This window comes from Haliaeetus leucocephalus, unplaced genomic scaffold, assembly GCF_000737465.1.
Source record: "Haliaeetus leucocephalus isolate CR32 unplaced genomic scaffold, Haliaeetus_leucocephalus-4.0 Scaffold712, whole genome shotgun sequence".
NCBI classification, from domain to species: domain Eukaryota; kingdom Metazoa; phylum Chordata; class Aves; order Accipitriformes; family Accipitridae; genus Haliaeetus; species Haliaeetus leucocephalus.
Window position 1 is genome coordinate 2,201,451 of NW_010973148.1, and position 25,934 is coordinate 2,227,384.

Consider the following 25,934-nt stretch of genomic DNA (forward strand, 5'->3'; position numbering starts at 1 on the left):
CTCTGATCTTTATCAGACTCCATTTAACTTTAACTTCTGTGGAACAAAGTCGCTCTTTAAATCCTTCATGGATTATTGCATTTGTGTTTTTTTCTTAGTCATCAAAATGTTATTTTTATTTCTTTTTCTTAGATGAGAACGTGAGTTTAGGGCACAGCTGTGTTCTGTAATCGTTTGGCTAGTCAACTTTATTTTAAGGTTTTCTGTTTTCTTTGGGTATAATTGTAAGCTTTGTCCATACAGTAGTTTCGCAGCAACATATAGGACCCAATACATTCATCTGTAGTAACTGGCAGAGCAAAAGCTACTGGAACAATCTATTAAATACCTGAACTCTGGTGCATCTTCTACAGAGGTGCTGTTTTAAACTTTTAAGACCTTAATGACTGTTTCCTTTAGTTGAAGTTACTTGAAAAAGTTAAGTCTGTCCTTGACTTTGTGACATAGCAAATTGGTTTTTGGGTTTTTTTTGTTTTTGGGTTTTTTTTGTGGAAAATTGAACTAAGTATCTCCATGCTGAATATGAGTAAAGCAACTAGCCAAATCAGTTTTGTAAATGATTCCTGTATACAGGCAAACTGAAGGTGAAGATAGAAGTGCTGACAAATGATGAGAGAGAAAGCTTTACTGCCCTCTTGGGTAAAGATTTGATTGTGGGAATTAAACCTAGCAACAGAGATGTTTTTTCCAATTTAATATGTCCCTGAATAGGTTTTACTCGCCATCTTTCTTCTTGCCTTCATTGGGAGGGAGGGAAAAATCACTTGGAAGCACTTCTAGCTCATCATCAGAATAGAATAAGTGAAAAATGGTGTATTAATGTTTTACCGGAATTGATTCTTTATGTACTACTAGAGATAAACTGCAAGTTACTCATCCTCATAGAAGATTAGAGGTTAATCCCTTTTGGCTTAGACTGCTAATGGGACATCCAGTTCAAAATTTTGAATGTAGTACTAATGCCAACTCAAGAAGTAGGAGCCATGTATTCACAACAGCAGACCCAAAATTAAACAGTATCTGAAGAGAGATCAGTATTCATAATTTGGGGTTATAATATAAAATGTTGCCGTCATAGCTTTTTTTTTTTGCTTTTTTTTTTTTTACCTTAACAATCAAAAGGAATCTTGTAGCTTAAAACTGGGGATTTGAATAATGTTAGAGTGATCTTTTTGGTTTTCCTTCTCTTTGCCTGAGCTGGTTACTTTGTGATGTGTTCATGTATTATTTTGTTCTTGGTAAGCGAAAGTGTAACATACTTCAATTAAAAATAGTAACTTTTAGCCTAAATGTCCATCATTTTGTTTTCGGTTTCATTTTAAGAAAGCTTTTTCATAGTATTTTTAAACATGTAAAGAAAAAAAATAATTAAAGCAATCATAAAAGATTAACTTTGAGCACAAATTCATTTAGAAAGAATCCTGAATTGCTCTAAACTTTATGGGAATTTTGAGCACTAGTTAATGGACAGGAGGTGGCTGGATGTTGGGTTTTGTATGTCTGGCTTTTGTTGTTTGAGAGATTTATTTTTTTGAAAAAAAAAAAACCACAAAAAAATCCTTCTTTTTCATATTTGAATTCCAAGAAGCTCTTGGTTAACATGCTTATTTTACTCTTTCCCTACCTGAAAGAAGCAATTCTGTGAATAGGATTTGAAAGACGTTTTATAAGTTTAAAAAGTCCAAAGATGGCCTATCTTGCTAGTATACTTTCTGATTTACAGATTCTCTTCCAACTATTAAAAAGTGACACTTGTTGATAATGCTTTAATTACCTGAAATTCTTGTCAGATGAAATAGATAATTTAATGCTTTCTAGTGTTTTAACTTGGAATGTGTTGCTAGCCAGACAGGTACCTGATCTTAGCTTAACAGTGCTTGTCTTTTAAAATGTTATAGGTGAATTTTTTTTAAAATCAGGTCAATACAGAATGATATGCTTTACTTCTAGAAGGGGTTTGGTATTATTTAAAATATACTGTTTCAACAGGCCTCCTAAACTTAATTCAGAAAAGTAGTATAGAGCTTAGTTTCTAGGTAAAAAAAGGAGTACCTCTTTAAAGGTTTCTGTTTGAGCTTTTTTTATTAAAAAACATTTTTGCAGTTGAGGCCTATCAACACTTCATGTGCAATATTTAATAGGTAAAAGTAGGAGTAATAGTGACTTTGCAATGTCTTATTTTCAATACGGGGGGAAAAACTTTTCATCCACTCATCTGTTCATTTTTATATCAACATGTCATGAATCACAGGTAGCGGAAGGCATGGGAAGAGTTACAAAAATACCACTGAAGAATCAAGTGGGGAAATACGAGTTTCATGAGAATTTGTTCTGAAGATTGTGGATGTGAAAGTTTTGTGAAGGGACATGGACATGCATTTAAATTCAGTGTTCTAAGAGCTGTTTAGAAATGGAAAGGATTAAAGGTTCTCTTATCACCAGCAAGCTGGTGACTTTCTGGTCTCATTTATTTATTATTTATGGTCCCTGGTATTTCAAAATAAATAAATAATAAAAGAGAGGAGAAACTTTCAAGGATTCTGCTTATTTTGTTTAAAGACACCCTGATATTTGCAGTATTTTTATAGAGATCCAATAAGTTGTGAGCCAAAAAAATAAATAAATATCTGGAATTAGAAGGAACTCCTGTCATGGGCATTCTGCTGAATGGCACTTTTTGGAAATCAGTAACTTGTCTCTGAACTATGTGAAAAACAGGAAGCTTGACTGATGGGTATTAATTAGCTTGGTGATTTCTGTGTTCTTAATTCTTTAAGGTTTGTAATTCAGAAAAATTTAATTGGGTGGGTCAACAGCAACTGTCATTGACACAATTGCTTGGCATTCTCTGGCGTATAAAGTCATGTGCAAAGTTGAAAGAGGCTGCACCAAATTCCAGATTGTTAAATGTAGTTTTAGTGGTGCATTGTTATAAGCTCCCTGTATACCAAGTAAGAAGGAACCTGAAAATATGTCAGATCTTTAGAATCTGGAAGCAGCAAAGAGGTGGAATTTTTTTACAGCAGCATCTTTGAGTGAAAAGCTAGGCTGTACTTTGAACATGCATTGCTACTTTCTTTTCAACTCCAGCTGAGCTGGGATAAAGAATTAATGATACTGAGCTTTCAGTTGAGAAATGGGTTGACAAAGGATGAGTCTAGAATCCAAAACAGAAGTAAGAGAGAACCACTGCTATGCCACTGGCAATAAAATTTCTGGGACAGATAGTCTGAAAAGTGATGATGTTGCCTGGAATGTAGCAGGCATATTTCTTGCTGTGTAATATATCACATTATTGCTAAGTAGAAAGACATTTTCTCTATCCAAGGAGTTCCTAGTGTAAACTGCATCACAGCACAATGGATGAATGAACAAAGTCATAGAAGCAAGCTGCTCTGGCAGAGCTGCACATGGTGAACACTACACAAGGCATCTATTTCTTTACGCTTTTAAGCTCTCTTAATCAGACTGTCTCCTCAGATATTTGAATATCAAAGGATATACAAAAGCATTGCAAAAAGTATTGTTTGACATTTACTTCTTGTATTCAGTAGTATGAGATACGCAGTTCTAGACAGAACAATAGGCAGCCTGTAAAACCTCCTCTAAATTTCTTTATTTCTGTGGCATGTTTTTCAGGTTTAGATCAGAACCCTCTAGAGTGGTACAGAAGTATAGAAGCAATGGTCTAAGAGTTATGGTGAGCAATCTACAGCTGGTTTGTGGAACAGTGTGAAGACACTGAATTTGAGAAGGTTGAGTGGTAGTCTGCAAGGCATTTTCAGTTGACACTGGTCTATGGGTTGGGGGAAAAAAAAAGTCAACTTGGCTACTACGATGTCCAAAATCATCATCCTCATTCTGTGTTGCCCTGTTCATGTGCCAACCATGTCTTCTGTTGTAGAAGCCCACAGCTGCTCGTGTCATGTGGTTTCCCCATATCTTTCTTTCAAGCGTTAATCTTCTGATCACCAGTCTATTTGGTCAGGCTGGTTTCCTTTGCTGTGCCACTTCTTCCCCTTCTTTGTCAAGACTTATTGACAACCCCCGCTCCTCCTTGTAAGATATGTATTGCTAGGCTGTTTAAGTTCCATCCCAAGATGAGACAGAGATTAAATAGCTGACAAATTTGACATTCAATAGTGAGTTTGAAATCTGATACAATTCATTTAGTTTATCTCTGATATTCAACAGAATTAAGTCTGTTGTGCTTGTGGCTACCAATAAAGGCTAACATGTGGCACAGTAGGAAATGTTTCTTCTAAGTAAATGAAAGCAAATACATCTGACGCTTTTTGTAGGCATCTGTGGAAGTCAGGACCAACCCCTCTGGGACTCAGAAAGCAGCCCTCAGGGTCATGGATCTCACATGACCTAGTTTATTCTTCATTAAAACAGATGGTATCTATCTGAGCAAGGCAAACTTGGTTTTAAGAAAGAGCTGGGGATTAAAAAGATGGGAAGCTGGAACAGCTGGGCCTAATTAATGGGAGCAAATAAAGAGGCAAACTGAGCATTAAATTAGTCACCTACATCAATAGCAAAATAGTTACTACATGACTACTCAATTGTTTTAGCTGATCAAAAGTTGCAGGATTGGTTTTCCTAGCATCAAAAGTATCTAAAATTGCATCAGAAATAGTCTCACATTCTTTATTCTTTTTTACCAGGCTTCAAAGAGAGTAAAATCCTGGAAACTGGCTATGGTATTTTGGCATGGTGTTAGGGACTCCAGCTTGTTTTGTAAGACTGAGAATGCCCTTCTTGTGTTTGATACCTAGGCCAAGCTGGTCCTCTGCAGTTTTTCGCCTGTTCCCTTTCTGTGTGTTTCACATGAGAAGGTTACCTAATTGAGAAGGTTGCTGGCATTCCTTCAAGTTCTGCAACCACATTAAATTTGCAAAGGGATCCAGAATTTTTATTGTTTCTGTAGTAAACAGATTGTACTGGATTAGTGGTTAGTATTTTGCGTGTTTTATTCTGTTTGCCCGTTTAGTCCTGAAAAATCTTGCATTGTGTTGCATGTTGCAAATAGCACAGGCACTCTTCACTTGCTTTTGTTACTGGTGGCCAGAAACCTTCTTTTGCTATATGCCTTAGCACGGAGAAAGGGACTGTGTAAATAAACTACAAATCCTCCTTTAGACCTTCTAATAACAACTGTTTTCATGAGGTATAGTTTTCTGATGTAAGCACATTTTTGCTCTAAAACTCTGGCATTACGTGCTATAATAGATAGAGGTAGGGGTACGCATGTGTGCCCCTGTATGTATATAGCCATTGCTCTTCCTTCAGCAGGATAGTACTCAGTAGATCCTGGGACTCATCCAGAAAGGTACACGGTCCCTGACGTTCTCTTGGTTTGAAATAAACATTAAATAAATGTCAGTAGAATACTGTGCAAATCTGTACACACCGTATTTCCTTTCATTATTATGTGCAAGATGGGCAAGTACAGATATTTCTATTTTAAGGTAATCCTAAGGAATGTTTACTTATCTGTCACAGAAGGTCAAATTTAGCTGGTTCATACAGCTGAGCTCTGAGGTGATGGAGGCAAAAATTTGAACAATTCTTTCATGAGGATTAACAGAAACTGTTTCAATAGCTTAGTGTCTCCTTCCTGGTGGGCAGAAGGCAGTGGTGCTTTGTTGGAAGACTAGGAACCCTGCCTTTTTCTGCTTCCAAAAACCTGTCCTCAAATTTATGGAGCCTGGGCTTCTATCTTACATGCTGCCACTTTGCTGCTTCAATTTTTTAGTTTTCTTTCCATGAATGTGAGGGGCAGAATTTACACCTAGTCACAACAATAAGACCTGTTTTTATAAAACAGCTAGATTTTCTTGACTGTCATGTCCCATCCCATTCCTCCCTCGCCGCCCCACCACCCCCTACTCCGTTTGCAAGGAAGAGAATTTTAAAAATCTTTGCAGAAATGGCTGAAAGCATGAGCAGGGGATCCAGACCAAAAGTTTGAAGGTTTGAAGTGAGGTATTTGAATTGTAGTCATCTTTGTATGCAAACTCTATCTGGTTTTCTGAAGACTGGCTAAGCATAAAAAAAACCAACTCAACAATTAGTCCTGTATGTGGCTGTGCAAAGGCATAAATTAAACTCCATTTGCATGCTTTACACAACTGGTTTTAAGTTTCAGCCAAGTTCCCCTGCTCCCCCTTGTTAATGGCCCCACATGGTTAAAGTCTTTTTTTTTCTTGGTTGAAAAAATATGTAGTACTCGCCATGTTTGCTCTTAGCTTCTCTTTGCAGTGAGAGGAGTTTGACTGAACAGCTTAAATGGTGTAAGTAAATTCCAGAACATCACTATTATTTTTCTTTAGGGCTTTAAGAGAATGTATTGTTTGTCAAAAGTGCTGGAAGGTTTTGCGTCTGGGTACTGTCACTACAAACTGATGTAGGCCTAATGGATTTTCTGAGAAGACTTGAATGGGAGAAAATTCATATTATGAGAACAGACATCTGAAAACAAATGTTAGATGGCTTCTTGGTCTGTATTGTCATCTTGATTTCCATAGCTGCTTGAAATTGGGCTAAAGATGTTTGAAGAAAGACTGCAATCAGTTCAACAATAAAACTAGCTAGGGAGGTTGTATGTTCTCGCCTGTCTGTGTGGTCTTCTGGTTTTCCCGGAGGCTCTTGAGATTAGGTGCTTGCCACTATTCTGGAATAGCCTGCCAGGCTTTGCCGTTCCTGGCAGAGATGTTTTTAAAGAGGCCGTGTTTCCAAAGTTAGAACTGTTGCTAAATAAGTCTCCGACAGGTCCTTCTTTGAAAATGGATGGAACTTGTGATTGCTATTATTATTACTGTTACTATTTCTCAGCAGCACCATTTGTAAAGTTAGACCAATAGCATAAAGAAAAATTAAATTGTTCTAAAATAAAAATTTCTAGGACAAGTAGAACAAGTCATGAAACATGAGATCACTGGAGACCTAGGAACAATTAGGTATGTGTTCACTTCTGACTTTCCTCTTGAATATGTCTATGGAAGCACTTTGTTCATACAAGTATAAAAATGCATACAAAAGCAGTATTTGCTTATGGAGTTGGTACTGTTGATTTCCCTGAGTCCACATTTGGAAGTCTTAAAAATTTAAGATGATTTTTAATTTTGGTGTGCAATACGGATATAGTTATTCTTGACAGTGTTTTTACTCAGAACTTAAATTTCAGCTCCTAATTCTGAAATAACCTAATTTTTTTTGTCTATGCATTCAATATAGATGTACATAATCAGTATTTTAAGTAGCTTGAACAGATGGCTCTGCTTGGAAGCTTTTGGGCCTTTTTTTTTGTTACGGGTGTTTTTACTGCAGAAGCCCATCCCCGTGCAAATAAGGTTGTTTACAGGTATAGTCATGTAATGTGACTGCATTGTTAAAGGATTTAATTGCATGATAAATTTTCCGGAGTAACCTGATGGCTTACTTCACTATAATGGCAGGCTTTATCTGAGACCTATTTGCAGTTTTTAAGGTTAAAGAACTGTAACTCAGGACCGGTGGGAATGTAAAACTGCTTTGATAGAATCTTCTGTGCTTGGACAACTGTAGTCCTTGGTGGGTTTGTGTAGTGAGAAGTTTTATCTCGAAAGCTGGTTTTGAAAGCTGTATTGGTAGTGGACCTGCAAGTTCCCTAAAACTGGATTGCTGAAGTTGTTAGTTTCCAGTTTGTAATACGAGTATTTTGTTTTGTTTTTTAGTAAATGCCATGCTCTTAAACAATATTACAAGTGGCTGGAAAGAATAACTGTTAGATAAAATGTAAATGTTTTAAGTGAGAATACACATACAGAAAACAAACTTTTTTTTTTAATAAATTCTCAAGATTCTTGAACCTACCAGAGGCAAAAACTCCCTTGCTTTTTCTCCCCTCCCCAAGTAATACAGTTTTGGAAGTTCATTTTTTGGTCTTTCCCCCCTGCCTCTCTCTCTCAAAAATCTATTTCCTTTCACATACATACTCGTGTCCCTGCACCCATTACATGTCTTACAAAATTGTCTTGTAGTATAGATGGATCGTAACAGGTCAGCACAATCTGAAATCAATTGACATACCAGTTAATAATGCTGAAACAGGTCTATGGGCTGCCTTCTTAGGGTATGTGCGAAGAAGGGGATGACTGTGAAGTATAAGATTTTGAACTCTTTGAAAGGTGTTTCTCAACAAGAGTGACCTTTTACAAGTTAGGGAATTGGTCTGAATGCCAAGCATCCTTTATAGTGGCACATATTTCTGTCAGAGAATAGGATTAAAAATACCTGGTGCACTGTTCTAATGGAACCTACATGGCATTGTTTAATGAACAAAAAAACAATGAGCAACCACCCAACAAGCTGAAATGTGTATTCATCTTCAAATGTATAACACTGTGCTGCAGTACAAATAGCAGTGTGGCTAAATGTACTAATTTTAACTTTCATTTCAAACTAAAAGAAATACTGAGTTCAGTTACATATAATTGTCTTGAGCGCAGTGCACTTAAAAGGAACTTTAATGACTACTGAGAAATAGAGAAATGCATAATACATTATTTAAAAGGCAATGTTTTTATTTCCTCTTATATTTTTAAGAGTGAATTGAAAAAGGAATACATTAACTACAAAAAACAGGTGCCTGAAATCTACTGTTGCCATGTGATATAACAATGCAGCACTATAAGCAGATTTTTTATTTGTTTTTAGAAGGGTCAGCAACTTTTAAGTACTTATTCCCATCTCTCCCTTATCCTACTTCACCTATCTGTGCACATTTAAGAAAATAATCTACTCGCCTGAATGATTGCAGACAGCTGTTCTCAGTCACTGAACCTTGGTAGATGAATATTTTGAAATTTTTTTTGTCGTCATTTTTGTGTTTTCTGTACTCTTCATGTTACGAGTTCCTACATTGTGAACGCTGATTGATTTTAGCTACCTTGTTTTAATAAATAATATATAGAAAATTAAGTAGCTTTTTGTGTTGAGGAATTAATAAATCCATTACAATTGAACATTACATTCTTGGGCAGTAACGAGATTTTTTTTTTTTTCTTTTACATCACACACTGTGGATATAATAAGCTGAATGTTACTTTTGAGTTTATCCCCATCCCTCCACACCCTATCTAAATTAAAACTGATCTCTGAAGTTTAAAAGAGTTTTTCCCAGGCTTTCTTCTGTACTTGAGAACAGTTTTGCTTGTTTCATTTATATTGGTTATATTCAAATATTACATATTACATACTTTTTTCTCTTTTTTCATACATCTTCCTTACCCTTTCTCAGGACCACTTCTCTTCTTTGCAAGAAATGCTTCCAGTATCTTTCCAAAGAGTGGCAGTATCACAATACCATTATTTTTATTAAATCATTATCACTAAAAATTGAGAAATCCCAAGAAAAAAATGGTATGAAAACAGGTAAAAAAAATGTAGTACCGGTATATTGATGAGAAAAAAACAAACCCAAACAAACCAGGAATTGTGTTCCTGTAGGTTTTAATTTAGTAAATTATCTTTGTTTTTTGTCTTTTTCACAATAAGTTGACTTTTCTTCAACTTTTCAGGCACAGGTACCTTTGGGCGCGTTCATCTGGTGAAGGAAAAAATGGCCAAACGTTACTTTGCACTGAAAGTAATGAGCATTCCTGATGTCATTCGACTGAAGCAAGAGCAACATGTGCACAATGAAAAGTCAGTCTTGAAAGAAGTCAACCACCCCTTTTTGATCAGATTGTGAGTTGTATATTTTATAATTCATTTAACTCATATATAAAATGCAGTTCAGGTGTTCCAGGGTCTCACTGCAAGTTCTTAGGTACTTAACCAACACCGAGCGTTTATGTCTATTATGTAATCTAGACTAAAATAAACTTCAGACTAAAGTATTTATTACAGAAGAATCGATTTCAAATCAAGAGGCATAATTTAAACATTTAAGCAGTAATTTATTGTAAGTTTCACTCTTTCTTCTATTTTCATACTGGAGAAGTGAAATTTTCTTAAGTGACGGGAAAATACTAATGAAGAAATGTTAGAATTGGCTTATCAAAATGACTTCTAGAATGATTCCTGATGTTAGAATGGCAAGAAAAGAAGTATTTCTACATACATATGTCCTGTAGATACCTAGATAAAGATATAATTAGATTTAAGTATTTGCTTTTCGAAAACTTTTTTGAACTTTACGTTTGCAAACTTTATTTTTAAAGAGTTTAAATTTTAAGTGACTGCAACACTTATTGGGCTTTGTTATTCCCATATTTGAGGTTGAGTGATGGAACCTATTGAGAAACATGATTTAAACACAGTTCATGAAGACTACTTTTTTAGTGGAATTGTGGTGAACCCTTTATTAAGGAGAGAAGGCATCATACTTTTCTGTTCACAGCACCACAACACCTTTTGTGTATCTGAGTCCATATCTATTAATGAGATAACTAAACCTCTGGGTAATTGCACAGTTAATTTCCATTTATATTTTCTCATGCATGGATACAGGGCCATTGACCAAGATTTGTTTTGCATTTACAGCTTTACATATAATTAGATAAAATTAGCCTTAGTTAATCTCTAGCTGCAGGGAGTGCAGCCTCCTCCCAGGGCTAAGAAAGTATCAGAGGGAAAAGAAGAGGCAAAAGCATGGTAGTTATCCGAAAGACAGAAAGAGCCCTGCAGGGGGAGGCTTTTTCCCTGGTGTTCTCTTGCTTTTTCTAGCATCATGATGTTATTAGTTTCCAGCCACTGTTCAGAAATACTGTGTGTGGCATAGTATTAGTTTAAGATGAGTCCTAGGGTGTGTGGAGTTCAAGATGCATGCAGGAAAGCAAGATGGAGAGGCTGAGTACATCTGGTTAGACTGGTTAAAATATGGACAGAACAGGGGGAACAGGGTTTTATATCTATATCTGTGTACATACATAAATTCTTTATAAAAGAAAAACAAACTACCAAAAGCAAGGAACACCACCCCCCACCACCCCCCCCCCAAAACCCAGTACATTTGTGCGTTTGGAACAGTGCAGCAAGTGTGGGAATAGAGAAACTTGGGTGAGAAGTCAGAGACGGAGATGTGAGGGTTTGTGTCCATGCAGAAGTGATCAAAAATCCAAACTGGTAAGTTTTCTTGGATTTCATTGAGGCGTTATTTCCAAAATGTCAGATTTTTAAAATTGCCAAAGAAAAGACACAACTCAAATGGAAGTTCACTTGTGTGTAAGACAAACATTCTTCATGTCTTCTAGCTCTCTGCCTTTTTCCTTGACGTGTTCAATGAGATGCTGGATCAGCTATGCTCTTGTAATTGTCCATGTGATGCCTTTGTCCCTTGGCAAAGGAGACTCAAAGCAACCTAGCTGAAATGAAGTAGTTAAATTTTAAGTCATGTTAATATTTGTGTGCTTTAGGTTAAACAAGCATTCATAGATGATTATCACTGACTGTATGACAAATAAAACTTTCTGCAGCTTTTTGTGTGGCTAACAGGTTTTTTTCAGCTGTCTCCTCCCCTGCCCAGTACATGGTTTTTTTCCATGAATTCTTTGACTATAATTGATCAACAAAAAGGGGAAAAAAAATTCTATATAGTTTTGCTTCAATGCCTTTGATCTGTGTTATCTACGTGGTCTGGTTTTTATATTTTCAGCTAGTGTCACCATCTTAAACATGGATAGTATCTTCCTGTGGTTTCAAAACAAGGAATATATGTTAGCGCAGCATAATACTGTATATTTTTAGCACTTTATGATGGAGAGTTTTAAAGTAATACTGCCCATAATTTATTTCTGGCATTCATCCTTCCTATATCTTCCTATTTATAAGGACTTTTATATAAGAAAGTTTTTTTTTCTTTTCCTATTACTTTTGAGAAATGCTTTTCCTGCATATAGGGAGGTCCCGTTTTTCTCTAGATACTGAAGTTATTTATCTACTTATTTTTTAAACTGTTTTTTGGAAATGCTTGTTTGGTGCTCTTGCAACAACTGGTCACTGGAGACTCCTAGGCAGTCTTTACTGACATGTTTGAGTGATGTATCATACTTCTGTGGGTGCATATTGTGCTGTAATTTTGACATGTATCTCTGATTTTTTTTTTTTTAAGAGAACAAAAATTAACAAAAATCAACTGTCTTATAGTCCTATAAGCTAAAATAGGTTATTTGTCTGTAAGAGTTCAATGTGGCATCCAAAGTTCATGTAGTGAAGCTGAATTGTAAAGTTACATGATACCTTGCATATTATTCTAATGACCTCTTCTGTGATATTTTCTTTTTTTGTATTAAAATACCATTTAAAGCAATCTGTTTTGCAAATATTGAAGTTCTTTATTTTGCTGTCTTCCATGTATACTAAATAATGTATCCATTTTTTCTGTGGATAGACAAGCCTTTAGGAGTCAGTTCTTGAAGAAATTAATTCCAGTAAAAATACTGGGGCTTAATGGTCTAGGTCTTCCATTTTTTTTTTCCCTCTGTATTCTTTGTCAGATTTTGCCCTTCTTCTCCCCTGTATGTGTTTTTTTTAAATATGTGGTTTCCTTTGTTTTGCCCATTCCTGTTCCTCTTTCTTTGTTTATTGTATGTGCAACTTTGCCTAACTACTTAAAATACATCTCAAGAGTGTTTTTTACATAGTCAATAAAGATATTATGAACATCATCAATAGCCAATTAATGATGTTGATGACTTTGTGATAGGGAAGTAGTGCCATAAAAGCAAAAGGCAAGCCTGGGCTCTGCTTTCTTCATCACTTTGAAGGAATGGAGGGGCTGTTGCTGATGTCTGATAGTCTCATTTTCTTGGTTGCCTCAGTGCTGGTATCAAGAAAGAAAATCTTACTGAGCAGAAGTCACTCATGGGTTTGGGAGCTCAGTTTGCTCTGCTTATCTTTCTTGAGACTCTATGCCTTGATTAGGAACTAGCTAATGAAGGAAAAAAAACCCAAACCCAAAGATATTTGATCTTTCCATTCTTGTGATACTGCAGAAGCAGTTACTAGAAGCTAAAGTAACTTCTGTTCTTATATCAATGAAGTAGGTAGGGATACAGTGTTCTTTTTCTATTATAGTAGTAATAAGGATAGCTGTTTGTTTTAAAATGGTAGAATATTCTTCAGGACCTCTACCAGATACTTATTTTCTTCTTAACTGTTGAGTTACATTTGGGTGTGTGGTATATGAGTTGTTTAATGTGGGTAGAAGGAAAAACAGCTTAGTTTTGGGGAACGTGGGAGAGAAGATTCCTGTATTCTGTAATGAAGCATTTGAAAGCCACGTGGAATGATTTTTTCCTAGCTGCTCTTTACTGCACTCTAGTAATGACTGTACCACAATAATAGCTTTTAAATTAAAGGCAACAGTCTGAGGAATGGAAAGTACTTATCATTAAGTTAATTCCGAGGTACAGAAATAAATCTTGTTTTGCTGTCATTTTTGCTTTTCTATTGCTTTTGTTAAAGATAACCGTAGAAGAGCAAGCATTGCAATCTGATGCTTTAGTTGGGGTTGTATATTTCTGGGGATGAAGGGATAGGAGAGGGGAAGGAGAGCTCTCTGGTGTCCTGTTTTTGAACATGTTGTCATAAACATCTTTACAAAAGCAGGTTCTGCTCACCCCGCATCACTTTGGCAATATTTGATTAATAAGGTGTGTACGAATTGTCTGGTCTTAGACTGGCAGTACACTAACTCAGTTGTTAGGTGCTTAGCAGAGACCTGTTTTGTACAATGCAACGGAGTCTATCAGTTAGGTTTTCTTTGTTGGCCTGTGCTGCGCACATCCTGAACTACTCGTTTTACTTTTCAGGTTAAGTCAGGTACTTGAATGTCTGTTACATAATCCTGCTAGATTCTTGGGGGTTTTAATATTTGGGGAATAGGAAGCATAAATTAATTACATACGTGGGGCAACAGAAACCATTTTACAGACATTTACTTCTGAAGCAAATCGGAGAGATAATTTGTTTATTCAATAAAATAATATTTTTATTACAGATTTTGGACCAACCATGATGAACGTTTTTTATATATGTTAATGGAATATGTGCCAGGAGGAGAACTTTTTAGTTACCTGCGCAACATGGGGCGTTTCAACAACAGCACAGGACTGTTCTACTCTACAGAAATTATTTGTGCAATAGAATACCTGCACTCCAAAGAAATAGTTTACAGAGACTTAAAACCTGAAAATATATTACTAGACAAAGAAGGACATATCAAGCTTACTGATTTTGGATTTGCTAAAAAGCTGGTGGATAGGTAAGTAGGTTTTTGTTATGGTAATTACATTTGCATGTTAAACAGTTGGAGGAAAAAAAGTTTGATTTCAGAGCTCAGCATTTCACCTAACATTCCGTGTGGTTCACACATGTCAAATGCCTTAATATGAAGGAAATGATTGTCTTAAAATGGCTGCACAGAACCAATATTACACCTTAAGTATAACTAGGAGCAGTATCACAGATAAGCTACGGTAGAAAAATATTTTTATATGAGTAGTTTTGTATATTTAAGTTTTCAGCAGTCATCTTGTAAAAAGGGAGTTCTGTGAAGTAATATGAGCAAATATTGAGGTATGTACATCAGCATGGTAAATGGGACATTATTCCTCCATACACATTGAATTGCTAAATATTTTGTAACTTGTATTTCCTTCCGCTTTCATTTTAGAGAGATTTTTGAAATGTGGGAGTAAGATTTTAAAACTGGATACGGTGTTCTCACTAGCCTGTTGCTGAAATGAAACTGCAAAATCTAGACAGAAACAATAAGGCTAGCTTCAGCAGAAGTTGTTTATTTAACTGTAACTTCTATGATACTGTCAGCCTTATGTCTGTTTTACTAGCATATGTAAACTTTTTGATAACGCAGAGGTGTTTTCCCCAGTGATTTCTCTGTTCTCTCTGTTTGAACTAGTCTTCCAAGATTATAATACGTGTTCTTAAAAGGAAGCAAGAGCTGTCATTGGGATTCAAAAAAAGGGAGGAAAAAACTAGCCTGTCATATTAGAAAAGCAGCGTGACAAGGATTGGTATTATGCCCTTGGGCTACCTCTTGAGGGAGACTATCTGATTATTCTAGTTGAGGCAGCCTTGTAAGTGAGTTAGGCATTCCATAGGTGCTCATCCTCTTCACTCATTTGTTTATCTGTTTGATGCTGCTTTTGCAACAGTTCAGTGTGCGTGGGAAATTCTACAACATCAATTTGAAATGAAAGTTGATCTGAGGGAGCCACTCTTAATGGATCCCTTATGAAGTAAAAATCAGCTGAGATATCATATTGTGTTATGGAGTTTATAAAGGTTGCTTCCCTATAGGTTACAGGCTCACAGTGCTGGGTTGCCTTGGCACAGAAGAATGGTAGGCAACTAGTAAGGATGCTGGTTCTATTCACCCTTAAGGTCTAAAAGTCTGTTTTAAAATCATAGTGTTTTAATATCAACATGTTTGACTGAATTCAGTTTCCACTGGGCAAGCAGATAGGTCTACAAACATTGGCGCTTTTTTTTTGATATTTTGTTTTTAAATTAAAATAACTTTTTGCGGGAAGAGGTAAGGCTACTTCCACGTAAGTAAAGAAGATATTTTGATACAAATTCTTATGACTTCCTTTTTACATGGAGATACTGCCACTTAGTGGTTATTCTTAATTTGGATTTCTGTGGGTTTAAGGCACAAGAGAAGTAACCCTTCATTAAATAAGATGATAGTTCACATCAGAGTGTATTTTTCAATCTGGAAGATGAATCTGTAAGAGTAAATTTGTTCAAATACATTTTAGGACATCAAAAAAAGTTATTACTACTGTTTTTAATTGGTTTTTTTCATCCTGTATTGCTGGGGGGGGGCAGTAAAATTGATCAATTTGTGTTGAATTGAAACATAGAATGCTATAGTACTTTTATATTTGTAGCTGATTTACCTATAAATGTACAACAGGTAAGATAAATCCAGAACATAAAGTTGGAAGGAGCAAGGATTTTATCAGTTAGAGCATAGGTAGTTACCTATGCAAATCTGGTTTGTTTTTTTTATGTTGGAGTGTTGGGTGGTGGGTTTTGTTTGTTTGTTTTGGGGGTTTTTTTGGAACTACATAGTATTGTTCCCACTAGCTGTAGTAATTTTCACAGTGCTGGTTTTGTCACTGTAAAAATACACAGTTGCCAGCAATTTATCCACTAATGCACTCCAGTAGGTTGTTTTGTATCAAAAGTATAGGAGATGTTTTGTCATTTTTATGCATGGCAAACATCCATACACATGAACCTTATGTGTATATATGTGAGTATGTGTGTTTATATATATATATATATAGTATATATGAATTGTGAAAATAAGACACAATGTATGTATATTTTTCAAACAGCTGTGAGGAAGCCTGCCACTTAGAACCAACAAAAGTATTCCTAGAGAAGACAAGACATGTTATGTAAAATAAAGCATGGTCAGCAGAAGGCCTTCAATACAACTACACATTTTTGATACATAATACTTCCCATGAATGATTCTGTAGTAGCTTAATTGAGATTTTTCTGTACGCATTTTTCTTTCTTGCCATTACCATGTGTGAAAGGGTGAAGTGTTCACCATGTCCATCTACAATTAAGCTGCTTTTTAGGGAGAGTAGCTGGCTCAGAGCTCATGTTCCCACTGTGGGAAGCAGCCTGCACATGTACCTTCTTATTAGTACATTTTCTGAAGGGCTAAGCTTTAATATTTATTTTTTTTCTGGAGAAAAAGGAAAGAGGAGGTTTTCTTGTCTCCTGTTTCTTGTTGATATATCCTTCTGTTTATCCCTTTTTTTCCCTTTTCACTCATAGTGTAGTTAGAATAAAAGTTTTTCTCCAAAACAGTGTGTCTTTTCCTCAGCTGCTGTTTATTTCTTCTGTTTTCTATTTTGGTGTTGCTTAACTAAAGACTTAGTAACTTTTTCAGTTTCTTGTAAGTACATTCACATAAAATATATGTGCCACTGCTTTTAAAAAAAAAAGGCAATGTCAAGAAAAAAGAAGGCGGGGGGGGCATAAATGATTGTTACCTGAAGGATGGTAGAAAGGATTTGCTTTGAACTTTATAGCCATTGCCTTTTTAGAACTTTCTTTTTCTGGAAAACATACCACTTTTTGGATATAGCATACCCATTAAATATGTTTCTGATCTTTCTCACTTTTTTTTTTTTTTTAATTCTTGTAATTCCTGTGTTCTTTCAGAGAAGCACAAAACTAAAGCTCATAGAGTTTTATATTTTTTAAAGCACAGAGTTCACTCAGAATATTACGAAAGTTTTAGGTATAGTTAGGACTTTCATGATTTTTTAGGCTTTTTTTTTTTTTAATTGAGTAATGTTATTCACTGTTATTTGTAGTTTGTTCAGTTTACATTCCTAAAAAAATAATAATTTTAAACTATGAAAGTCTTCCTAGAAACTTTAAGGTTAATCATTTCAAGATTTTGGGGATACTCCTGCACTGTTACTTAAGCTGGATGTGCTTCATGACTGTTCTGCAGAGTGAATTGAAGAGAAAAAAGACACATGAAGTCTTGTTTGCGAAGTGTATTGTTTGTCACTGTAGAAGCAAGAATGTCTTGCAGAACAAACTTTGTGGGCTAGAAACAAAGCAATCTCTATTGAATATAATTATGGAGAAACTTCCAGAAGAGAATACCAAAAAGGATGTTGTTAATCTCTGGCTTGTATGCAAGAAGCCTGTCAGGGACTACAGACATGGATGCTGAATGGTGTAGAACGCTAAAATAGTTAACCATTGAGACTTAACTCCTTCAAATAATACTGTTAACAAGTTCTGCAAATATTATTTTATAGCTTATCTTTGTGACCAGAGTAGATTCTTTGTTTTATTTTCGTGTTTTAAAATTACATGTTCAACCTATCAACTATTGCTCACCTGTATTTCAGCTTTTATCTTGAAAACCCAGAGCAGTGGACTTTTTGTAGCAGTTTGAAGGCAACAGTCTATTCTTATTTTTCTGCTTTATAATTTATCTTCAAAAGAATGATCTGGATTTTCAGATGAATATGCAACAGTCATGAAATGGTATTGATTAAAAAGAAATACTGAAGACAATTTGATCTTTTTATAGAATTTACTTGATGTGTTTTCCAAAATATTAAATAGTTTGTTCCATGACCAACAAAAGAGGAAATAAAAGTCATGATCTTATGGCACAAATACACAGCTTGACAAAGAATTTGAGCTTCCTCCAAGTTTTTGTGTACTTACTAAACATAAATTTCTTGATTGAAAGTAAGAGAAGTAGATGACCTGCTGGTGGTAATAAATTTTATTTCCTAGTGCAGCTAGGGGACTTCAAGTTATGTTTGCCTTTCCTTAATTTGTGGTTTTCCTTTTGCTTGAATAAAAAGGATCTTGTTATTAACCTGTATGGTAATTGAGAGGCTTTTTAGTTACATTGTCACCAGCAAATTACATGGGTCCTGGAAGTCATGGTCAAGTGATGGACTGAGGGGTTTTTTTGGGGGTTTTTTTGTATGTAAATGACCTTGATAAGGGATGAAAACCACCAAAGACTGCATCTTAGCTGAATTTGTGCATTCATAGTGTTGCAATTTTGGGGGAGGAAAGGGTGACCGTTGTGGGGCATTATCCTGCAAACTGTATAGCTTGTCCATTAAAATGGATGTGCCTGCCCTGTCTGCTTTAATTGTACAGCCCTTCTTCCCAAATACAGTAAAATGGTCAGCTGCTTCATTTGCAGAGCTGGCTAAATCAATATGAAAAAAAAGTCATACAATGGACTGTAATACAGCTTTTTAAATTCGGGGGAGGGGAGACTATTTTGTTTTAAAAGACAGCAAAGCTTTGCTGTTTTTTCTGAATTGCCTAGTCCTGATCTAGGCAACTGCTAGATGGCAGTAGTGTGTAAAGCAGTGCTGTACCGAAGAATTTTCTTGAGTATGGTTGATTTGGAAAATGAGTGTTTATGTTTTCTAGCAATAAAAATTATGCCACCCTTTTATGACAAAAATTAAACATGTATTCTTTACACTAATGAATGTAGTTTCAAGAACCATGCAGCACATGTGTGCATAGTGTGTCTAATGCATTCTGACAGTTTAGCTGGAGTAATTTAGCTTTTGCCATATTAAAATCAAGCTTAAAGGAATTCAATTCTGTGCATCATACATTTTCATTTAAAGTCTTGACTGCCTGTACAGCTCCTATTCCTTGATCTTAAGTATTTTTATGAATCAAAGGTAAGGCTTAAAAAAAAAAAAAAAAAACCAAGAAAAGGAAAACAAGAAAAAAATACTCAAAGGCTCTGTTTAAAATAATTCTGCCATCTCAGAAAAATGTATTATTTAATCTTTAAAAAGAAAAAAAAAATTAAAAATTATTAACAGTCTGAGATTCCATAAGGTGCATCTTGAATATCCATTTACAGTTAGGAAAAAGAAAGTTTAAGTTTAGCCGAACAGCAGTAGGAAAAAACAGAAGTTGCAAGGAGTCTGCATTACTTCTAAAGGTGATTGCTTTTCATCTTAATGGATTTGTTCAGGACCATGTTACCAGTTTGATTGGAGAAGATTCTTCCTGCACTCACAGATAAAACAATTAGAGTTTCTTTTGCTGCAAGTTATTAATCATGTGCAGTGACCATTAATTTTGTGACTGTATTCTTTGTCATATCTTACTAGAACTCTTCTCAGGATGCAATACGCTTTTTTCTTTCTTATTCTGTGCTGTTGAATTAGTGAGCACTTTTTCAGTTTCATCTTCCGACTTGCTATCAGGGAAGTGTAATTTATTCAGAATGAAAGCACTTTTTTTTTCTCTAGTGTGTATTTAAACATAAGTCAAGGTAGTGAAGCCAGGCAAATTCCACATGGGTATTTTTACAAAGAAGAGTTCACGTTTCTGAAAGAAATGGTTTCAGAATATTCTTTGTTTCAAATTGTAATTTGCTCTTTGTAAATGTTAACTGCTTATGTCTTTGTAAATATTAACTGCTTAGCTTCAATTTATTTCATGAATTTATAGAACTTGAAATACACATTTCAGTTAGGTAGCAATATAACACTTTTATATCCTGAGCTTATATTAAGAAAGCTATGGCTAAAAGTGACATTAAAATATATCAAAAATATTACTTGCATATCTCACACTTGTTTAACTACACCTTGTAAATATTTTAAATAATTAAAAATACAAAATGTTTTCCTTTTAATGGGTATTGTGGAAGTGATGACAGGTTACATTTCAATACTATTTGAAAAATGTGACTTAGATTGTAAAAGGAATCTTACTTATGTCTGCAGCTGTTTACTGATTTAAACTATTACTTTTTTTATCTCTCCCTCTTCCCTTTGTTTTTTCTAAGCAAAAATTTTTCTTTTTGCTGGAAAAGGCCAATAAGCTTGCTTTTTGCTGGGCCTGTCAGAAGTAGTCCGTGAACTCTCAGGGTCTGCAGCTTACAGGGCTTTACCACTGTTAATACATTGGAGAGCATCATCAAAGGAGTCCTTTTAGAGCTTGTAGAGTTCTTTCATTTTTCTCCTATTGCTATATACAATAAATAGATAGGTATAGGTTGGGTACTTCATAGTGTTTTTGTTTTTTTCTATTACTGTTATTTCAGTTTCACTTCAGTGTGGTTTTGTTGTTTGTGGGGTTTTTTTTCTTCTTTTCCTCCCAGGACATGGACGCTCTGTGGCACTCCAGAGTACCTTGCACCAGAAGTTATACAAAGCAAAGGCCATGGAAGAGCTGTGGATTGGTGGGCCCTAGGAATTCTTATATTTGAGATGTTGTCAGGGTAAGTGATAATGATTAATGTATCACAGCAATATTATGTAATACAGGATTCTTTACTAGTTCTGTTTACAATTTTCGGAATAGCAAATTTGGGCTAAATTTATTATTGATATACCAGTTTCATTTCTGCCTCTGAAGAAAGGACTTGGGAAGCTGTACAAAACATATATCACTGTTCTTACAGGGATTTTTTAGTTTTTTGTGTTTGTTGGTTTTGTTTGTTGGTTTTGTTTGGGATTTTTTTACTTAAGGCTTTTTTTAACAGCTGCTCTTTTCCTTACCTGTTTTGGAAATTCAGGTTTTCTTGAAGTTTAGATTTTTATACATAAAATCCTTTACATTTAAAGGGTGAAGAGGACTACCAGTTTTCTTTGAAACCTCTGTAATTAATTTCTAGCATAGTGAAATAATATTTGCAGTGGGAGGTTTAGCCTGTAAAAATACATAGTGGCAAGTAGGAAGACTTATTAGTACAGCTTGTATTACTACTGAGCACTGTTTTTCTTTAAACCAAAGGAAACAGAACAGGGAGAATCTTAAAAGGTCTATTGGGAAATTGGTTTGCTCAAATGCTACTTTTGATGTTTTGGAATTTGCTTGATAAGCATTGTTTCCAAAAGAGACAAATTCAAACTGAAGAGACACTTTCTGGCATTAATACAATTAACTGTTACTGATGTTAAGTATTAGGTAGGTAAAAGTAATTGTCTAAATTTTCCCTGATTTCAAAAAAGAAATAGTATTTTCAGTAAAATAAATAACTGTTTGAGGGAGAACATGAAATTCTGCTTGTGTACTGAACAAGGCATCTACATGTTTTTCCTTGGTTTTTGTCTTAGCTGTATCTTTTGAAGGCGCTTGGGGGGGGGTGGAAATTTTGAAAGAAAGTGGTTTTGCCATGGTCGGTGCAGTAGAACAAATGCAGGTGAAAGCAAGGCTTTCATAGCTTTGGAAGAAACATAGTATATTTAATCAGTTTTGGTTTCATAGTCGTTAGAACTTCTTTTCAGTGCCAGGCCTAGTGTGCTGTGTGCCTTCTTGCTCCCTGAGCATGCATCGTGTTGCCTCTATGGCCTTTCCTTCTGGATCTGCAGTCCCATAGAGTGGTCAGAACAAAAACATCCTTGCATGGATTTATTCCTTTTCTCTATACCCTACTGTCAGTTCAAGGTAACTGGTGACTCTTCCAGTGTTCGGACAAACTCGTCAGGTTGCCTGAGCAGACTGTTCCTCTGATGGATGGTCACTTCAGAGCTCCAGTCCATCGCTTGTGTTTGCTGTGAAGAAGTCACAGCATCAAATCTTTATCCCCAGACAGCACTGCTGCCCACTGCTTGCTTTCTTAATGTCCTGAAGGCTTGCACATGCATTTACTTTGAATCTCAAGGCAATTTCTGGACAGAAAAAGCATAAAAATGTACTAATAGTTCCGTACTGACCCAGGCAGCCTTGGCTGACTGGTCTAATAAAAAGTCATTATTTATGTAGGCTGATGTGTGTAGAGGCCAGACTTCACCTTTCTTCCACCTCTCCCTGTAAGGCTCAGCAGCCCAAGTTGGTCAAGGGAATCCTTCTCGGAGGGATGAAAGGAGATTCCCAGCAGCCTTGTTGCCACTAATCTTAGTCCTAGACAGCATGAAGACTGTAGATAAAAGTGTCTGGTGCTGTAATGTGAGTGCAAGTGCTGCAGTCTCCCAGCTGTAGTCTGAGTGATTTACTTTCCTGCCGCAGGTTTCAGTGGGACCACTCTCTGTTTGGTCTGTGTGGTCTCAGTGTAAGTGGATATTGGGCGTTTTTTCTTTCTGTGACTTACAGAGACACTGGTACGATTCTCTCTACTATAGCAGTAATAGAAGCATGGTTTCCAAAGTTAACATACTGACTACAGGTGATAATCAAGCAAGATCTCATCTCTGGAGTCATTGAGACCTCAAGACTGCATGGTGCTGAAGTATGACTGCTATATATTCTACTGAAATATGACGGGTATATATTCTTCATAAAAAAAGGGAGCAGCTGCAATCATTTCTATGTAGGATCTTCTGTGTCCTGACACTATCTGGCTCAAGTGATGAGATCTGGATTTCCCCAAGCTTAATATAAACACTTTGGCTATAGAGACTCGTAACCAATAGAGATAAATTACACATTTCTAAAAGGCAACCGAGACCTTATATAAGCTGATTGACAGAGCAGCTGTCTGCTGAAAGTGGTTTTGTAATGGTTTTTACTACAGTATTTGTGTAGATGTGGTCTTCATAATGATTGGATGCTTCTTTTTATTTTTTAGCGTTTGGGTGGAGTCCCTATCACGCCTTTGGATAGGGACTCTACCCAAGTTTGGTTGAGGTTTTTTGGTTTTGCTCTGTGGTTTTTCGGGTTTGTTTTTTGGGTTTTTTGGGGGGTGTGGAGGGTGTAGGTTTATACTGTTTGCTTAGAATTTTTAAGATTCTAGGGTTTGGGAGGTTGATGGGGACAGGGATTGTGGCTTGCCTGTGTTTTCCTTAGGAAGGCAGGTTGTCACATAGGGCATATGCTTTTAGCATTTTATCAGCTTTTCGATGCTGTTGGCAGTAGTGTTTTAAAACTCAACTCAAGATGTGGCTTGATATTTACTATCAAGGCTTTTAATGCAAAAACAGTCCTAGGTAACTTTATCCCTTGAAATTCAAAGATGATTTAAGAAATATGAAAATTATTTGAAGGTGAAAAAACCCTGACTTTAAGACTAAGTTATTGTCTGCAAGTAAATTATTTAAGACATTTGGTAGTTATTTCCTGAAGTTACTCTCTCTGAACCCCAAAAGCAATTGAGAAGATTGGTAGATGTGTGTGTTAAGGAAATGGTCTCTCTAAAAACAAACAAACAAAACCACACTTTCCTGTTCTGCAGTGTCTTATTTCTCTAACTTAATCTCTAGAGGCTCATGGAATTCTAGTTCTGCACACACTAGGCTTAAGGCATGGTCCCATTTAGGTTTAAGATAGTAAAATGTAGGAAGGGGAAAGAATGGAGAAAACCAGGGGTGAGAAGAAATCTTTACAGAACAGATTAGTAATATCAAGTTCATAGAGTTAATCTAAACAAGCTAAACAAACTGTCAATAGAAAGAGTTGAAAGATCTATTTATTTTGAGTAAACGTGTTCTGTTACAATCTACCATAGAGGAAAATATACTTGTTATTTAATGTTAGATATGTTAGGTCATAATTGTACTCTCATTAGGTGTGTATCTAACTGAATTTTCTCATTTGATGAGGGCTTTGTGGTTTTTCTTGTTTTGCTTTGGTGGTCGTATGAGGTGTGCTGGTCTATCATTTTAGGTAGCTAATGTTTCCTGTCCACGGTTTAATATTCTCAGACTTGTGTATTTTCCCTTGAGGTTTTACAATTTCTCTTCTCCAGTGCTAAAACTACCTGTTATCTTTGAGACCAATGTCAGTGCCATTGTTATGTGTCAGTTAGCAAAAGGAATGGTTTGCAGCTGTTGTCCTATATACAGAGATATTTTTTTTTTTTTTAGCAGCTTTTCAGTTGGTGGAAAAAGGCAGCTGTTTGTATTTGTGTTATGGTGTGAAGACAGTCTGAAACTCAAGGGGGTTTTTGATGATTTATTAGGTAGCTTCCAGCACAATACTTGCATTGTTTTGTCTAAAATCTGTTCTGTGTTGAAGATTGATATTTACAAGTAGTATCAAAGTTAAGTTACTTGGTTTGTCTGTAAGAAAACTATGTAATCTTCCAAAGCTATTCCCATTTTGCATACAGTTCAAATGCACTTTAAGCAGTATTGCCATTAAATTATTATATAGCCAAGTGTGATTTAAATTTCTCTCAAGAATTCTAGACATAGTAATTTTGTATTTTCAAAGTGGGAAAGCAAAGAGCAATTTAAACATATGTAAATATGTAAAAACTTATACATACTTCTTATTTTTCTTGATTGTACACTACTGAGGTGTGAAGAATGTTTGGAAATGGAGGGAAAAAAACCTTGCTGCATTTCATATCAATCTGCTTAATTGCAGCTGGCACCTTTGTAATACATAGTTACAAAGTCTCATTCTGATTGCTTTATGCATTTATAGATGCTAATATCTAATAACAAATACAAAATTGGAAATTGAGTGTACTGTTTGTCAACTTGCTTTGGCGAATGTGAAGAACATAATGTTGCCTGACTGAAAAAGAAACTTTATATGATAGTCTCTGTGGTGTGGGAAAATTTTATATATGTTAAATATCTATCACATTTTCCTTGTTCTTTAGTGTCAGAGCAGGAATTTATAAAAACATAAATATTTTTTCCTGAGATTCTTATATTTTCCAGTTTCTTTCTAGCTGAGACTATTCAGTTTTTCAGAATGAAAATACTCTGGCTTTCTGAACACCATCAACAAATGTTCTTCAGTCTTTCCTTAATCATGTAGTTTTGTCATGCTTTTCTGTGTTTTGAAGTATTACTTTTTTTACTTTATGCGTACAGACGACTTTATTTAACTATTCTGATGGAATTTGGTTTTGTTTGTGGCTGAATTTTACAGTATTTCAAAGGAAATGCTAATTCACTTGACCATCAGATGAATAATGAAGAAATTAGTACTTCTGAAAACACATAATGGAAATAATGTAGAGTACTTGTTGAGGAATAAGCTACTTTGAGTAGCATAAATTAAGGAAAGAATGTGAAATGAAGAAACATTGTTTTCAGCCTTGTTTGTGCTACCAATGATTTCCAAAGCCACCAGCACTGTATTTGTGTGTGTACACATGCAGTTAAGTTCTCTTAGAAAGTACTTATAAAACGTTAGGGAGATGTGAAAATATTTTAAACGTTGGACTGTAATGGTGGTTGGATGTTACTAATACAGTTGATACTCAAAATCCCTTTTTTTCTATTCTGTAGGGGTTTTGAGACAGAAGCATAGTAGGAGGGATGCTTTGGTCATGTTACAGAAGTCAAGGTGGGACTGAGATTAGTGAATGAGTAGTTAGTTATTCCATTCCCCTAAAAGGTTTCCTGTGGTAACTTCTAAAAAGGTGACTGCCACTCTGAAAACTTGTTGGCACTTGGCCTAAGCTGCTTATACTGACTGTACTGATGCACCCATACTCTGAGCTGCTTGCAGTAATCAGGGTATGT

The 25,934-nt window shown here is 35.6% G+C and overlaps 1 protein-coding gene across 1 annotated transcript in view; it reads left to right on the forward strand.

Moving 5' to 3' along the window:
• The window catches only part of PRKX (protein kinase, X-linked), a 60,005-nt gene that overhangs the window by 20,544 nt on the left and 13,527 nt on the right, over positions 1–25,934 (forward strand). The window contains exons 3-5 of the mRNA XM_010580478.1: positions 9,567–9,735; positions 13,991–14,254; positions 20,672–20,791. Coding sequence (XP_010578780.1) covers positions 9,567–9,735; positions 13,991–14,254; positions 20,672–20,791 — 553 coding nt within the window. The remainder of the gene's footprint in view (positions 1–9,566; positions 9,736–13,990; positions 14,255–20,671; positions 20,792–25,934) is intronic.